The sequence below is a fragment of the Agelaius phoeniceus genome, chromosome 2 (assembly GCF_051311805.1).
Source record: "Agelaius phoeniceus isolate bAgePho1 chromosome 2, bAgePho1.hap1, whole genome shotgun sequence".
Classification (NCBI taxonomy): Eukaryota; Metazoa; Chordata; class Aves; order Passeriformes; family Icteridae; genus Agelaius; species Agelaius phoeniceus.
Window position 1 is genome coordinate 40690345 of NC_135266.1, and position 18137 is coordinate 40708481.

The 18137-nt window shown below is 39.8% G+C and overlaps 1 protein-coding gene across 1 annotated transcript in view; it reads left to right on the top strand.

Moving 5' to 3' along the window:
- Positions 1 to 1743: 1743 nt before the first annotated feature.
- Positions 1744 to 18137, top strand: part of STK24 (serine/threonine kinase 24) — a 52599-nt gene continuing 36205 nt past the window's right edge. Inside the window, exons 1-2 of the mRNA XM_077173547.1 lie at positions 1744 to 2145; positions 14825 to 15055. Of these exons, the coding sequence (XP_077029662.1) occupies positions 2104 to 2145; positions 14825 to 15055 (273 nt within the window). The 5' untranslated portion in view covers positions 1744 to 2103. The remainder of the gene's footprint in view (positions 2146 to 14824; positions 15056 to 18137) is intronic.

The following is an 18137-nucleotide window of genomic DNA, read 5'->3' on the forward strand; positions in this document are numbered from 1 at the left end:
GAATAAATCCATGATGGTACACAAACCACAGAAAGACCTCACGGTGGCCCCAGGCCAGGAGGTTCCATGGTGGAAGTCACTTCAGAGCAGCAAGGGAACTTTTCTGTCCTTATGTGCCTTGAGCTAGAGAATCTATCAAGTGTATATTCCTTGTGAAAATTAAGTCCCAAAGAATATACTCATGGGCAGAGTATATATAAAACCAGTTGTATACCTTTCATAATACAAAAGAGAAAACTTGTGTACCTTTTTTTTTTTGACTCCACACTGAATGTGTAACTGCAGAAAGAGTAAAGCAGCTGATAAAATCTGTATCGTAATGACTATATAGAAAAAAAATCCCAAAATAAAACTGCATAAACAATAGTAAAACTGACATTTTCTCAATGAAGATTTTTAATATTATGTGTTGTAGCAAAAGCTCAGTGATATTCATGAGACAAAGGAAAAGGTTCACTTGTAGCCCATTGACTTTCTCCCTAGCAAGCTAGGAAAACTTACTGCAAATAGTGGAGCAACCATGGAGATATTACACCTTTCTTTTTTTTTTTTTTAAATAAGAGCATTGCAAAAATGCTTTCGAAAACAATCTAAATAGAGAGTTTTGATACTGATTCTCATGACTGTTATTTGATTTTTGATTTGAAAGAAAAGACTTTACATTTCTTTGAAAATTACATACCAGTAAACAGTAGAAACTTGTTCATATTTCCTAAAGCCAAACTCCACAGAATCTCAACTCCATCCCAGAATTAAGGAAATTTTCAACTCCTTCATGAACAACTGAAAAAATAATTTCAAGATTTCAATTTTCAGTTTCTAGCCATCATCTTTTCCTGTTTAACTGTACTCAAGGGCTGGTACATTTAGTTTATTTTCTCAGGTAAAACACCAATATGCATGTGTGTGGGCACACTTATTTGCCTGCATAAGGCTGTTGGCTAATTTTATTTGAATAATACTTTGACGTAGACATCTTAGGAACATTTATGTATCTCCAAGTTTCAGAAAAGTCAGATTGTGCAACATTAACTCAGCCCACATAAGACAACAAAGAGTATCATAACTATAGGAAAAACTTCAGTGGAAGTTCCAACCACTTTTCAGTAAGACCATTTTCTATTTTCGAATGTTTCCTGCAGTTACGAGATTTGTACAAACTCTAGTGAACTATCTAGTGAAAAGCAACTTATGCTGCAGTGGATGCTCACATTATTTTAAAAAATCTCTTGAAAAGATAGCGAGCCTCGCTGTCCTATGGATCCCAGCCCCACCTGCTGACAGGTTACAAAAACTTAACACTCCTGAAACTCTCTAGGTTTTTGTGCCGGGTCGGAAAAAGGAGAGACTCAGGGCATTCCACGGCACATGGGAAGCTGTGCGACTGAGCTGCTAAATTCCACTTGTAACCAAGAACAGAACATTGTCGAGTTCTCAAGGGATTTGCATGTACGCAGAACTTCTGCGTGGGAGAGACCTCAGTGCTGACCCACTCTGCTCCCGCGTAGGAACTACAGGAGAAGCACGACTGGCATTTTGGGTTGGGGCTTCTGCCGCTTCTGACAGGAAGCCAAGCGCTTCCTGGCACCGCAGCCTTCGGCGGAGCGCCGGTGTCGCGGTGCGTTCCCCGAGCCCCGGGCGAGGGGCGGCGAGAGCGAGAGCGGCCCCGGCGTGTGGGGCGGTGTCCGCGCCCATGGCGGCGGGCGGGCAGGTACCGCGCACGGCAGGCGGGGCCGCCGCTGCCGCTCCGCCTCCTCCTCCTTCGCCTCTTCCTCCCGCCTCAGGTTTGTCATCGTGTCGCCGGCACGGCCCGGAGGAGGAGGAGGAAGAAGAGGAGGAGGAGGAGGAGGAGGGATGAGGAAGCCGCTGCCGCCTTTGCATCCGTGACGGGGGCCTGGAGAGCCCGGGCTTGGGACGGCCCCTTTCCAACCGCCGGCGCACAGGCGCTGCTCGCCCGGGGGAAGGGCCAGGAGGAGGAGGAGGAGGAGGAGGACGGCGGCGGTGGTGCTGTGTGTGAGAGAGCGTGGAGATGAGCTCAGCTCTGTGCCCTGGAGCCGCCTGAGGAGACCCGGCTGCCTCCCAGCCTCCCTCGCCGCCGCCGCCATGGCTCACTCCCCCGTGCAGGCGGGGCTGCCGGGGATGCAGGTGAGCAGCTGCCCCAAGGGCAGGCACGGACACGCTCCTCGGGCCGGGCTGGCTGTAAACGGGGGGATTCCCGGGTCTGGGGGGAGAAAGCGCCTCTTGGCCCTGGCTCGGCCGCGGGGGCTGGGCTGGGGGCAGAGGAGCGGGATGGAGACGAAACGTGCTGTCAGCGCTTGGCGTGGCGCCCGGCGAGGTCCCTCCGCCCGTGGATCGCTGCCTGCCTCTGCTCCCTGCGTCCGTCCTCGGCAGCCGCTCTGTCGCTGCAGGCGTGCGGAGCGGAGCCTGTGGCCCCCTCCCCCGGCCGGCAGTTCTGCTGCTCGGTGTTTTAATTCCTGAAGGCAGCCGCGGCTCAGTGGGCGATTTTCGGCCCCGCTAGTTTGAGGTGCGTAGGGCAAGCATACGTACAGCCAGTCCGTACAAGCAGGGCCTGGAAATGTTGCCCTTCAGCGCATGCTGCAGTGCCTATGTCTGTGGTGCTGCTCTGAGGTGGGCGCTCGGGAATCGTGTTTGGCTCCTGTGTTTGAACCCGAGAGTTGGTCAGCTGCTGTTGTTGTACGGTGGAATTTGCTTGTTCTGTGTCTAAACTATATATTTGAAAAAACTAATGCTGGCTGAGCTGGCTCAGTCTGAGCCTCTCCCCCCACCTCGTTTTTCTTGGTTTAAATGGAAACTGCTGCCAGGAAAACGTTAAGGTCATTGGTATCTGTGTGTTGTTATTCTAATATTTCCCACATCTGATTAGAAACTTTCTTGCCCTTACCTTCAAAAGAACAACTTATAAATGACATGTAAGAGTCTCTCTCAAATTTATCTCCTGAATTGAAAGTGTTTGTGCATCATTTGGTTTAAGTATTGATTTACCGTGGTTTGTTTTATTGTGAGTCAGGATTCTAAGTCATGAATCTCTTTTCTTTCCAAAATTTGAATTGAAAATGTTACATGCTTAGGCAAAGCATGAATTATGTGCTCATACATAGTAATGGATGCCCTGTAGCCTACGTAGGCCCACTCTCTGAGCTAATTAATTTATTGCTGTGTAGGTCCTGCTGTTGGGAGTTCAAGTTCACCTTCCAAATATGAGCAGTTTGCTGATTGCCAGAGACAGAGAAATGAGGGTTTCTTAATTGACTGTGGATATTGTTTGGGCTTTTTTTTGTTCCTTTGGGGCATATTAGAAAGAAGACAACTACCTACTTTGAGAAAGAACCTATAACACTTTAGCATTTAAAAATCAGATTTGTAGCTGCTTGGAAGTGAGAGAATGAAGATTATTCCATCAGTATGCATGTACTGATGATGTATGTCACTTTATGATCTGAGGACCTGTTCTTTTTATTGACTTGATTTATTATTTGGTTTGTAGTACTGTTAGCTGTGCTAAATGCGTGGATCTTCAGAGTTCTTATTAGTCCATGTAATTTGGGACTTTGCTTCAAATAGTTTTATTCAAAGTGGTGTCATTTTTCTCATGACTTTTATTTTATTACTATGTATGAGAGTTGCTCAAGTGTGAACTTTCATAGTCTAAAAAAAACAAACCCAAGACACCAGAGATCTCCCAATAGGTAGAGGCATAAAGTCTGTGAGCAATGTGAATGCTGCTCACTCATTTCCTGTGCCCAGTTCAAGATGTCTGTATCCTTTTCCATTCTGTCAGAATATATAGCAGTTTTATAGCGGCCTCTTTTCAGTACACAGTTCTCTTTGATTTTACTTCCAAATAAATGTTCAAAGAGTAAAGTACTTACAATATGTGACATCTGCTTTGATAAGAAAAAGATTTGGGACTTTGTGTAGAAGAGAGAAGTAGAGCTTAGTTCTCTGGGCTATAATTAAATTTCCTAAATCACGGGACTATCCTTTTTCTGTAGTGTGATCCCTCCTCCCCACCTACCAGCTTCTGCCACAAACGGTGGAAGCAGTGTCAGTGACAAGTTATGCAGCTTTCTCTGACATTCTTTGCTGTACTCACACAAGAGAGCACCCATTGTGCTTGTGTGAGCAGGGTAACTTCTTCACCCCAAAAAATCTCTTGGAGGGACATTACTCTATTAATGCTGTTTGGCGTGAGCATGGTAGTGTCAGTAGAGCAGAGGGATGAAGGATTAATGTATTTCTCCCTAAACAAGATGTCTGATCAATGTTTGAAGAGTGATGCATAAAAATGAGTGGGTAGAGAGTGAGCCAAAGGAATGGAAAACTGTGGAGGAAATGTAGGATGGTGCTGGAAGGTTGTCAAAACCTGAGATTTGCTGTCTGCTGTACAGTGGGCCTGTTGTAACCTGAATAAAAACAGAGTTGGGTTTTGACCTAAATTTCTGTGCGTGCAGTTTAAGTTCGGACTCAAAGTTTTTGCTGTTGCTGTTTTAAGGGCTCTCTATAGATATAAGTTTGGGTGTGCAGGGTGAAGCTGCATCATGACTAAACTGAGGATGTGTTGTCTTGCTTCTTCATGCCTTATGGAAGTGGCCTGGGGAGAGTGTGTGTTTGCCTGTAAATGTGTGAGATTCCTGCAAGACTGGCTCCCAGTAAGCGTGTGTACGACCTTGATTTTCAGACTGGCCTGCATTTCAAGGCTGTGGTAAGCTTCTGGAGCTTCTTTAAGGAAGCTGTATTTTAAATCAAGTACTGTGTTTATAAATTTATGGTAATAAATTCCTGTGGTGCTTTTAGAATTCCATCATCTTGAAGACAAGCCTCTTCTGTGTGATAAACTCCTTTTTTTATCTTCCTCCCTTTTCAGTTGTTTTTGTAGCAATAACAATGTTTATGCAGCAAGTTATTTTTATTCATTCTTCATTGTATTTTCAGTACAAGAGCTACAGGTTCTTCATGCAAAATGTAAATAAGCATTGACATTCAAGCTGTGTTGCTTCAAGAAATGCTAGAAGTTTAACTAAATTTAAGTGGGAACTTGACAAATGAACAGAAAAGGTTTTTAAGCATAAAGGCACCATTTTAGGCTCAGAAAGTGTCAGTTTGCCAGAGACTGGAAGGGTGTTTTGGGAAATGCTGCTGTTTATTTGTCTATTTTTGTGCTGTTCACAAGATGTTCGCTTTTTGCTGCTGTAGGATGAGTGTCCTGGCTAGAGGATCCTTTGTTCTGATCGGCATGGCTGTTCTTTCATAGTTACACACTATAGGTATTACTGTCTTCCTTATTGTAACTCATTTTCCTTTTACAATAAACTGCTTTAAGTACTTCCTGTGTGAGCTCTGTGTTTGGTGACTACAAAATATTGTGTTGTTAAATCAAAGGCACCGTGGAAAGGCCACTTAGCTTCTCCTGCTTTCCATTTGCAGCTTCTGTGTAGGAGATGAGCTTTCCCCAGTTTGGTTTTTGTTTTTTTTTTTTGAGAGTTTGTGCTCACTGTTACTGTTTATGTTACAGTTTGACAAATATTTTGCAGTAACTTACAGCACTTAAATACTGGACAGATCCTTGGACCGTTATGATCTTGGATAATCAGTTTTAAAATAGTCTCAATACAGATGTCATGGTTCTGTGACATATGACAAGCTCAGCCCTTGGGAACCAGGACAGAAGAGTTTTAACTGGTGAAAAAGAAGTGGGCATCTTCTCATTCTGCGGTCAAAGGCTGTTTCAGGGCTATGTAATAGATGTATGGAGCAGTTTGGGTGTCAGGAGAACCTATTTCCATTGTGTGGCCTTCCAGAATGGGTAAATAGATGCAGCTTATGGCAACTGTGTCTTTCAGGTGTCCTCACAGGCCAGTCAGACTGGCCCTGTGTTGTGGCAAGTTTGATGTGTGAGCAAGGTACCCCTTGGCCAGCTGGCATCTTTGTTCCCCAGAGAGACAAAAGGCTACTGAGGCAGCAGACACATTTAAATACCGGGCCTTGTGTTACAAGTGGTGCACAAAGCTCTGATGTCAGCTTTTACATAGTGGCATCTTTTGTGTTTCTGAAGTAGAAAATGTATCTTGGCTGCATTTTCAAAATTTGCTTAAATTCTTCTCGTACTCCCTTTCTTGTGGGTGGGGTGGGAAGGGGAATAGAGGATGCACAGAACACTGATGGACAAAGTCAACACAGCATCGAATATAAATTAATAATAATAAAAAATACTGCATCCATCCTATAATAATTTGGTCCCTTCTATTAAAAAAAAAAAGATGTGGACAGCTGGAGAGGGTTGAGAGAAAGACCACAAAGATAACTGGAGGACTGGGAAGCCTTTCGCATGGGAGGGCTGAGAGAGCTGGATGTGTTCAGCCTTGAGAAAGGATGGCCCAGGATAGAGACCCTACCACTATGTTCCAGTATTTCAAAGGTGTCTAAAGAGAAGATGGAGACTCCCTTTTTACTAGGAATCACATGGAAAGAGTAAGGATAAAAGGTACAAATTACACCAGGGGAGAATTCTGATTGGACACAAAAGGAAAATTCTTCACAATTAGGACAGTCAGCCATTATTCCAATTTCTTGAGGAAATGGTGGATTCCTCAACGCTGGACACAAAATTTTAAGTCTTGCCTGGACAGGGTATTGGGCTACCTTGCCTAGACTGTGCTTTTGCTGGGAAAGTTTGGACCAGATCTTCCTTGAGATCCCTTCCAACCTGGTATTCTGTGAGAGTGAGTGATTTTGATCTGGTTATTGCTTTTTTGATGATGCATCTTTTATGGAGTAGTTTTTGATTCAGTGGTGTTCTGTGTGCCTAAAAGTAATAATCTGTGTGGATGCGCTTTATAATCAAAGCTGTTTTTACTTGTAAGCTCTTTGTTGATCTGGGTAATTTTCTATGTGCAGGTATGCACAAATGTCAGACTGTGCTGGTTGTATATTAGTATAGAACTAAGAGCCTTCTGCAGTGTAACTTGATAAAACGTGAGGCTTGAATCGGGAGAATTTATTGTATTCTCAGTTGCTCTGCTTGGCAGCTTCTTGAGACAGACATCTGGGTTTTCTGTCAGACACAATGGGTGCAAGAAGAGTCTCCCCTCAAATTATAGCATTGCTGTAAAACTAAAATTCGCTGTTTTCCTTATTTTTGTCAAGTAGTATTAATGCAACAGAACTTTCTCATTGCCTCTGTTAGCATTCTTTATTCAGCCATTTGTTGTAATGATGGGGTTTTCCTAAAGAGCTACTTTTTTTTTTTTTCTTTTTATCAGTGGCTTAGCTAATTAAGAGTGATTTTCATCACAGAAGTTTTAGGTTTTTAGCAAGTGTAAATAAGTGAGAGACATTATTCTAAAACTGGTTTTGGGACATTTTTCCTTAGCTATCTTTCTCTTGGTGTCTAAAATGTATCTTGTATTTCACTGCTGTACTGTACATACTGCTGATACTTGTGTGTTGCTTTCACTGTGTGCCCAAGGCGTGGAGGGATTTTTAATTGCAGTAATTTACAGTTTAGAAGTGTAATGGATGGAAGGGAGGAAGTCAGCTACAGGTTATGAAAGTTTTTTGTGATGTTGCACTAAAAACTCAGAAAAAATTCCAATTAAATATGTTTTCTGGAAGCAGGTTACAGTTAGGTAACTATTCATTTTGGTATTAAACTCCTAGGGTTGTACAGTAAGCAGTTTTCTGAATGAAAAATACCAGAAAATTTCAGACTGATTTGTGCAGGCCACATCGCACCCAGAAAATGGTATTGGTGAATTAGAAATCTGGAAGCATGCTTTACATATTTGTGTTACTGATGAAAAATCGAATATTTTGTGTTCTGAATGTAAGACAAGTGCACCTTCCTTGAAAATAAGTGGAAAGAGAGTTATGCAAGGGTTGAGGAATATTTTTATGATAGGCTAACTTTAGGCAGCTGCTGGAAATGTGCTTACACCCTGTTTCAATCTAGGTAGAAATCAGCACAAGAGAGTTAACTCTAGTGACAAATATGAGTATTAGTAGGCCATAGTGATTCATGCTAAATGTTTTTACCTTCAGTGTTTGAGATGCAAGGTTTACAGCTTTATTTTTTGCTTCCTCTCCCCTGTTTCAACCCATTGAAGATTCACAGCAGAATCGATGGCAGTTATTCCTTTTTCTCGATAGTTAAAAGTATTGCTCTTGCTAGTTCTCTGTATTTTTGGCATATTGTATTTCTCCCAGAAAAAACCAATTTTCTTATGGTAGCATGTGTCTGAATTGAATAATTATAGTATTGGAGATGGAAACTGGTAGAAATATGGAATGTGTATGAAGAAAAAAAGAAAACAATTATGTGTTACTTTTTATAATTGACAAATTCTCAGTGAAAGAGCTGGATCTTAGTTCTACACCTAGTTATTACAGATAAATGCTTTCTTTCCAGTCTTTGTACCTCTCATTCAATGTTTTGCTGATTTGTCTTCTTAAAATCAAATCAGTTGTTGCTGTTCATGATAATGCTAAGATGGCTATGGTAGTTTGTCTCATTTTACTTTATTATTGATAAATAAGACAGAGATGGTTCAAATTTGGTTCCAGTTTTAAGGCTTCTAAAAATGTTTTTCTTTTTCATTGTTTATCTGAAAGTCCCGACTATAAATCCAAATACTTCATTATATTTTGTCTTTTTGTGTTAGTTGGCTGCTCTTTGAAAGTACAGATAGGGATTGATACAATTGAACCAAACAATTTATCATCTGTTTACTGCCTCTTTTATATTTTAATTTCACACCAACTGCAGGAAATAATTTTGTCTGTCGTTTCAGTTATTCATATATGGGGTATATGTATTGCTGAAAACAAGAACTTGTGAGCTTCTGAGATAGCTGAAATGCTGGGTAACAAACTTTGAGGCTTCTCCTTCCTGGAGGTAGTTTTTTCTCTGATGCAAACCCATCTTATATGGGTGTTTTGGGGTCTTGGTGGTTGCATTTTTTTTTCTTTTTCGGGTCGTGGGTTTGTTTATTCCCTGCCCCCTGCTTTGGTAGCCCAAGTTTGTAGGAGGGCTGATTTGAATTTGTGCAATTTATCCAAATTTATGTATCTCTACTGCTGCCCCCTGTGCTGCTAGCTTTGTGGGGATCAAAGTAAAAAGGAGAGCTCCTTAATAATGAAGAGACATTAAATGGTTTTTGAAAAATTCCAAGTGGTGATCTAGGGAAACCTTTGCAGTGCCTTCTTGAAATGGGGAGTTTTGTGAAGGAGAATGACATCAACTGTGCCTGGTGGTCACTTTGACTGGCTTTAGGCTCAGAGTTCTCAGGTTACATGGGAAAATTTCCTGTGGGAATTTCTCTGGCAGATTTCTGTTCTCTGGTCTGACCAAAGATAAAAAATAAAAAAATTATGTGCAGCAATGGTGTCTCAATTTTTAAGAGATTATGCTTCTATGCAGTAAATTTAGCAGCAAAACTAATTCTTGATGTGATAGTAAGTGTATCACAGAATAGCTGAGATTGTAAGGGACCTATGGAGCACATCTGTCCACCTCCTGCTCAAAGTAGAGTCACCAGGTTGCTCAGGACAACATCCAGCCTAGTTTTGAATACCTCAAAGGATCCACAGCCTGCCTGGGGAGCCCTAATCTAATGCAGGATTATCCTTATATTAAGAAAGGCTGGGTTTTTAGTTTTGTTTTGGTGGTTTGTTGTTGTTGTTTCGTTTTGGTTTTCTCCTTTTTTTTTTTTTCTTTTCCTCTTTTATTTCTGGAAGTTTAGATGAAGTTTCCTACAACTCAATTTCTGGTCATTGCACCTTGTCCTTCTTCTGGGCCCCACAGAGAAGAGTCTGGCCCTGTGTTCTTTACTTCTTTCCATCAGGTATTCACACAGAGTAAGATTTCCAGCTGCCCAGGCTTCTCTTTTCCAGGCTAAACAATCCCCAGAAATCTCTGAACCTCTTCAGATTATTATATTTTGGGCTCTTGATAGGGAATGAGAATCGGACTGAAAAATTGGAAATTGATTCGGTGAAATGAAAAGTATGCAAATTGAGATGTTAAAAGATGATTGATTTTCTGTTTCAAGCAAGCTTCAAAAATACATGACAGATCTGCAAGTACCATCAGTTGCACAGTTAAGCTTAAGAACTTGGATTATGGAGAAGCTTTATAATTCTTGTAAGTTAAAGAGAAATATTTTTAATGCTTTTCTATAATAACTGGAACAACTCTTCATAAAAAGAAGTTAGAAATAAGAACTTGAGTGAGATGTGGAGAAAGACTCAAAGCTGTATCTTCTCTCAGAATGGTTATGGATAAAGTTGGATCTAACTAGTTTGAATTACAGTAGTGTTTTCTATTGAGCTTTAAGGGACAGTCAGTGTGGATGAGAATTGGGGGGTTCATAAAAATAAATATGTTGCAAGATGTGTGTAACCCTACTGTGAAGAGGGTACTGCAGAGGTGGTGTCAGAGTGGGTGACACTGCTGGTTTCTTCAGGACTGTTCTTGACAATTGTTGACTGAAAAGTGACCTTTGCATAGAAAAAGGCAATGCCTCAAAAAGACAAAATTTAAAGGCACCTGTTACATGTGAGAGGCAGTGCTGAAGAACTGTGCAACCCTGGGGATTGGAATTACTGAATAAAGCAGCATGAAGTGCAGCTTCTCATGAGTATGAGTATTACAAAGAGCCTTTGCAAAAGTCTGGGAGCTCATTAGTTGGAAATACAGAGCATTAGGAGGAGGTAATTTGGTTTTTTTGGCTGCAGCTGAGTTTGAGCCATGAGACCAAATTGAACAAATAGGATCTGAGAATGTATTGAACTATTTTTATTCTGTAGAAGTAGGCAACAGTGTTGTTAGGTCCTAAGAAGAGTTAATTTTAAATGGAGTATGTTTTTCTGGCTGATTAAGGTCAAAAGTAATGAATCCAATGTGGAACAAGTACAGAGAGATTACTCAAATTATTGGATGAATGGTGGCTTTGCTTATGGTGAAAAGGACTTTGTTCTGCGTGGCTGAACAAGCTGGACTGTGAGACAAGATGGTTGCAGTTTGTGTTCAGAAGTGTGAAAAACTATTTGAAATAAAAATCAAAGTAATTCAAGTGTCTATGGAAATTGAAAGTTCTGGAATCATTCAATCTGAATGCTCCATAACTTGTTTTTGATTTGTCACTGTATGTATTCTGTGACAAGCTTTGAAAAAAATGTTGTAGTGGTAGAGATCTAGTTCTTTATCAAGGTGATTAGCTTTACCCATTTGCAGCAGATATTGATGTTCCAGTCTGTGGTTTCTAGCAATATTTGATGTGCTCCATTACACGAAGGTTCTTTTATCAGTTCCCATTATTTTAATATTAGTAGGAATAAACTCTGTGCTTAGTAAAAGTTTGCAAAGAATAGAGTCAGCAAGACTATAGTGACAGTGTCTGTGGAAGTAATTTTCTCTTTGTAGTTGTGTAGAGAGAATATTTATAAAGCTATTTGTTTATTTTGTCTCTGTTGAAAGTATTTACAAAACCAAGGAAAATCAAATTTGGCAAGAATCCTTTCCAGATGTAATCTCTGAAAAAAGAGTGGGAATTGGCCACTCATGTACTTTCAGATTCAAGCAGTGCATTATGTATCTGGAAGCCTGATCTCTCTATTTTTGAAAGACAGCAGGTCATTAAAGAAACCAACTCTTAGTTCTTGCAAAAACACAGGTTGCCAGTGGTTCAAGGCTCTCACTTCAAACACCTGGTGTTCTGAGAAGAAAACTGAGACCTTTCTTACAGAGCAAGAGTGTGTTGTTTGGGTTTTTTGAAACAACTGCTACCTCCTGTTACTCAGAAGAAAATTCAGGAATGACAACTGTTACATTTTAGAACAAAGGAATGAATTTACAAAAATTGTGAACTGGGAAGGAAGGGTGGGTTTTTTTGTTTGTTTAATAATTTGTCATTTCACAGGAAGCTTCTGAAATAACATTATTTTTATTGATTATCAATTATTATCATTATTGATAATGATTTTGATCCCATTAAGTTGTGTTATTATTGAGCAATTAACATTTCAAACTGGCTGCAAAATTTTGATTATAAAAATTCAAGCGAACAGTCGTTCCCTTCTTCTTGGTCTTCCAGCAAGTTATCTTCCTCACTTTTCTGTAGTTGTTAATTCTCTTTTACAGTTGTCTTATAAAACTGTCAGCCTAACACCAGAATCCCAAGAGCTTGACACTGTAAAAAAGAAACTGTGAGGTTCCTAAAAATCTCTGAAGACTGTGGTGCTGTGAAACAAGGAGCTTTAATATATGATAGTCATAGACTGTTAAGGGGAAAAGGGAAAATAGGAGGTGTACCCATATAGCCAGCAGAACTTAAAAAAGCTGTTGGCATGTAGCTCTTGCATTTTCTCTGTATGAACAACTGCAGTGCACTGCAACTGAGCAGTGCTGGCTTTTTAGTCTCAGGAGGTGAAACATGGAATGTTTTAGGCAGCTGCAACTGGGATTGGTTTGTGGTTTACCCAGATGCCTTTGTAATGATGTAATGCTCAGATTCCTGTGGCTAGTGAATGGAACTAGAAGGCTTGTGTGGTTGGATTAGATGTGCACATCTCTCTGCAGCACATCATCTCAAATTCCAGCACAGGATGTATGAAAGTGTAGACAGATAATTGTTTTCCACAAGGGAAAATATCTGATGCCGGTGTTAAGGTTATTTTTATTCATGAGGAGTTCTCAGAGAAGACTGGTTTGAATATTGAGAGCAGAGCATTCTGTGAAGCATGAGAAGAACCAGTAAGCACAATTTGGTTTGTAGTTTTTTAGTGATCTCTTAGAAATTATGTCCCTGGAAGTGTTGGTAAGGGTTACTGTGCAGCTGAGGGATGACTGTTTGTGGGAAAACATGAAGTGCCCTGGTCTGGTTTCTTAAGTGGGAGATACATAAATATATACATATATAGATATAGTATGTAATATTTAATAGTGTGTAATAGTATGTTGTTCTCTTTACATTGAAATAAACAGGAACAAGCTGGTTTTGGTGGAAGGGGTGTGGATCTTTTGCTCCGTTCATTTAATGGCAAAAGGGTGATAAAACCCCATGCCCTTCTGTTTGTTTCCCAAAACTGACTTTGCATAAAAGGATGGATCAGTAAGATGTAAAGCAGGGGGAATTTCTTGGGGCTGGTGAAACCTTGCAGTAGGTGCACTTAGAGTGTTTTTGCTTTGGGCTGATCTCACCAATGATGTATTCCTGGAATGATTACCTGAAAGCAGTGATGTCTTATGGCTGACTTCAAAGTACTAAAAGTTGTTGTGTACTCCCAGTTTGTGCCAGATGATGATAAAACGCTTTGAGAACCGAGTGGGTTTATCTTTGGGTTCAGTCAGTTCCAGCTACCTGTCCTCAAAACACCTCTTTCAGCTGTGAAATTTAGATACCTCCAGAGAAACTGTGTTCTAGGCTATCTTCCTCTTGCAGCTGTATGGGTTAATTATGTAACTCTGAGATGTGAGAGCAGAAAAGTATAGGTTGGAAGTGCTTTATAAGCTAAATTTAATTGTTAAAGAAAATACTGTTTTAGTGCTTGTCAGTGGTACTCTAGAAGTTCTCATTCCCCACTTCATGCTACTACACAGTTGGGCTAAGCATAAACTGTGGTTTTATGCTTATTTAGGCATTACTGAATTCTTCTTGTATGAGCCTTTTTCTGTATGAACTATGTTTTTTCACTTAGCTAGCATGAGTGTCATCCTTTTAAAAACACATATGTCTGAAGTCTTTTAAAGTATTAATTTTATTTCTTGAGCACAAGATTCTAAGTAATCCTGTCCTATCTTTCTTAATTTTATGACTATTTTCTCTATTTATGACTTTTCCAGTTTAATCATAGAAAAACTTGGATTGGAAGGGCTCATTAAAGGTTGTACCATCCATCCCCCCTGTAGTTGTAATGTTTGTATTTTTTGTTAGCTAGTGAGGCTCCATGTTGGTAGATTAAGAAGGTATACTGTGGAACTTACCATCTGTGCACTGAAAGTGAGAAGCAGTAGTGAGCTGAATACTTAATAGTGGAGAAAAAGCAAATGTGGCAGCGTGGTCCACCTCAGTCCTAGGTTTGCATGTTTAGGTGAGCACTCGTGGCTTTTATGTGACTGCTCAAATCAAGAAAGCTGGGAACAGGATGATTTTTAGGAGTGGATGACTTTATGCAACTGAGGGACAAAGAAAAGGATAAATAAATCCTGCTTGAGAAAACCTTGGCATCAGGGAGAGGCAGGAAGCATGGCTATTCATGCAGGTGATCCTTAGTAAGAAAATTGAAGAGGATTGTTTGTCACACAAACAAAAGGAAATAGTGCTCTGTGCACTGAAAAAGGTGAATGAAATCCTTGGGAGGATGAGATACGAGAAAAATAGAAAAGAGGGATTCTGGGATCTAGGAGGGAACCAATTTAAAGAGAGAAGGTTAGACTAAAGGCTTACTTTTTTTGGTGTGGTGTTTGATCTATTTGCTTTTAATAAAAAACAAATCTTTGTAATGATCTTCCATTCTGGCTACTCTTTATTGGTAAAGAAAAGAAATTGAGATGGCAGTGTTTTCTGTTGCCAGTAGGATAAAACCCTGACACATGGACAGTGTTACATTTTTTCTTTATGTACAGTGAAATATAAACATATCAGTGTGTGCATATAAGGAATTTAGAAAGAATATGACAATTATGGAGGTAGAAAAAGGTAGGTAGATAAATAGGAATATGCGGAATTTGAAGTGTTGTTGCATTTAAAAATACCACATTTTGTTACAAATACTGAGTGACTTTTCTCTTTATATTTCTTTTTAACAGACTCTGAAGGCAGATCCAGAAGAATTGTTTACGAAACTGGAGAGAATTGGTAAGGGGTCTTTTGGTGAAGTTTTTAAAGGAATTGACAATCGGACTCAGAAAGTTGTTGCTATAAAAATTATTGACCTAGAAGAAGCAGAAGATGAAATAGAAGACATCCAACAAGAAATCACGGTGTTGAGTCAGTGTGACAGTCCATATGTAACTAAATATTATGGATCCTATTTAAAGGTAAGATACTCACAGATGGTGGTGATTTGATTTTACAGATAATTCTTTTCCAGGCTATCCAGTTGTGCCTGTTTTTGTTGGTGAGGTTTGTCAAACCTCAGTTGAAGAAAAATATCTTTTTGTCCTTTCAACTCTAAAGAAAGAATGAGTTACTGTATTTTGTGAAGTATGTGACAAAATTTAATAAGAAAAAATGCTCATCTATTGCTGTTTCTGTACAAAAACCCCTTTAAATAACATGAGTTTGTTGAGCTCTAATATGTTTATATTCTCTTAATATTAGTTAATTTAAATTCAGAATATTCAACCTAAGTCTGCATTTGAATTATCAAAACATTAAAAGCAATTAGTATCAGCTGTTTTGTGAAGCATGAAATTTTTTGTCAGGGTTTGATCCCTGATCATTCTAAGCTCTTAGGCTGTTCTTCTGAGGAGACTGAACTCAGCCTTGGTCTGAGTGATTTAAAAATTAAAATCTGAAAGTAAATAATTTTGCACATTAGACATAAGTGAAGCTAATAATGGAAGGGGTTTCTGTTAACTGTCTTGTGAATCTGTTTCCCTTTCCTCCCACTGCCGTATTACTATTTTCAGGATTCAGTTTGAAGTGTGCCAGATAGTTTGCTCTTTTGTTAAGGTTTTCTTTTTTTGATTGTTTTTAATGGGATGGATGTAATGATTTATTATGTCTTGAATGTAGTGGAAGTATCTGGAAGCTTTTGGTATTACTTTATTCCTTGGGCAGACTTTCTTCCCATCTTGACAGCTCTTTCTTTTATGACAGTGAGATGAGAATCTAGATGAGAGATTGTTGTCTTGGCAGGATTTGAAGTTAGAAGTAGGTAGAAAATACTTTATTCAGTCTGCTTTTGCTGTTGTGGAAGTATTCTATTTATCTGCAAAGACATGAAGGTTCTGAAAGGGGGACCCTGCTTTATCTCTGTATCTCTGAGATTGCCAGTTAATTTCCAGAGAAAAAAGGACTTTTTCTGGATCCAGGATATGCATTACTCAGGTGAGAGACAGTTTTTCCTTTCCTCCTTGTGCTCTGAACCAGTTTGCTTGGATATCTTATCAGTAATTTGGTAATGGTTTTTAGACCTGATAACTTGTTACTAAAGCTGGACTTCGGTGTTAGGTATAGGTTTGGTCTCAGAAGGCAGTTAATTGAGCACAGTAAATTGGATAAAGTTTTCCTCATGGCTGCTACCAGTGCTTTTGAAATTACACTGTCAAGGGCTGATAGTTAAATGAAGTATGGCAGCTGCACCACTGGTCCTTCCTGGTCTGTTTGCTCCTAACAGTTGTAGCCCTTCCCTGTGACATTCCAGCTGTGTGAGCTGTCCCATCATGTCTTGGTAATTGTACTGAGATCAAAGCCTTGTAACTGCACAGAGATCTCAAATTCCTGCTGCCTGTTCCCTATACTGCCTTCATTGGTGTGCCAGCACTTCACAGAGGTATTTGATTGTGTCTGTGTCTCAGTAGGGCTGCAAGGGAATGTCACACAGTCCTCTCCTCTTCTCCCACTTCTAGTTCAAAGCTGACTTTTCCAGGTTGGCCATTTTGTTGGCAAAGGCTTATCGGACCTGTTTCATGAGTTGAGTTCTATCTCTTCCAATCAGCAGAGTCCTAAACCAAAACCTTGTTGCCAGCATCAGTGGTGCAGCCAGTTTACTTTGTAAATTCATCTACTTCTGCTCTTATCATTTACCCAAACTGGCATAATTAAGGAAAAGACTACCTGGGCCTCCAGACCCTCGTCTCCAGAGCCCTGATATTGAATGTGATAGTTCCTATTACCCTTGGTGTTATTTGTGTCCACATGAGAAACCAGCAAGGGGTATTAGCTCTTACAGGATAAGAAATAGAATATAAGAAAAAGTCTGATGGGTAAACCTCTTATTTGTTTTAAAAATGTGTATAATTACTATGAGGCTGAAAAAGAAAATCCAGTGTTCAAATTTGATCTAAGTGAATGTTGATGTTTTTTGAAGGTGTTGTGGCAGTGGCTGCTTTTCCTAGTGGAAGGTGAGAGGAGATTGTAGGGCTCTGTACCCTGAATGAGTTCGGCTGGGTTGAAGGGTCAGTAGGGATACTTGTGCTTATTGCTGTGGGGGGGACCTCTGATACCTTCCATATCCCTTTTTCTGTTCAGTGCAGTAGCCTGTGAGTTTTTCAGCTTGTGTCAGCTTTGTGAGACACAGCACCAATAGAGGCTGTATGTGACTCAGTTACTTTTGCAGTGAAGTGCAGCTCTTTCTGCAGTTAGTAGAATGTGAAGCTACTCATTGCTTCAGTGCTTTGTGAATGTGTGTTGTTCATAAGACACTTGGTACTGCAGCACTTTGGGTCTTCAAAACAAAAAGCTGATTTCTTTATGCTCTTAAAAGTTAATGTGTGGTAGTTACTGGGTGATGCTGATAAGTGGTAGAATCTTTGCAAAAGAAACATTTTGCAGTTCAATTTCCTTCCAAAAAAAGAGTAAGGTTTTGTTATCAGATAGAGGTATTGTGTCATCACATATATATACACACACACACAAAAGGGACTATATTAATATTTAAATGAATTGGTTCATATTCTTGGCTAGAAATCTAAGTTTATTTGCTGCAGGTCTCTGTTGTATTTGGAAGCCAGGACTGCCATATGTAGTTCTAAGGGTCTGACTATCTTTTAGCTCTGTTTCTGACAGTACAGATAATCCATCACGGAGAATGTTCAACACATTAATTTTCCATGTGTTGAGTGATTAGGAGACATTACTTCTTCTGTGATTGGAGAGTTTAGCACTAATTACAAGAAAGATAATAATGTCACAGAACAAACTTCTTTGAAGTAAGCAAGTAGAAAAACAATAGGATCTCAGTTTATATTGCCAGCCACTTCACTAATTATCATCCTCTAGTCTGTGCAGCCTTGTGCATGTTGACCATGTCTCTGGTGGATGTTGGATAGAAAGAGTTACTGTTTGTAGGGAACTCTTAATTTGATTTTCTATTAATTACTTTGGCAGACAGATTGAAATTGTTTTTGGAATTGCTATCGTTTCTCTAAGTAGGCAGAATATTTTGGGCTTGAG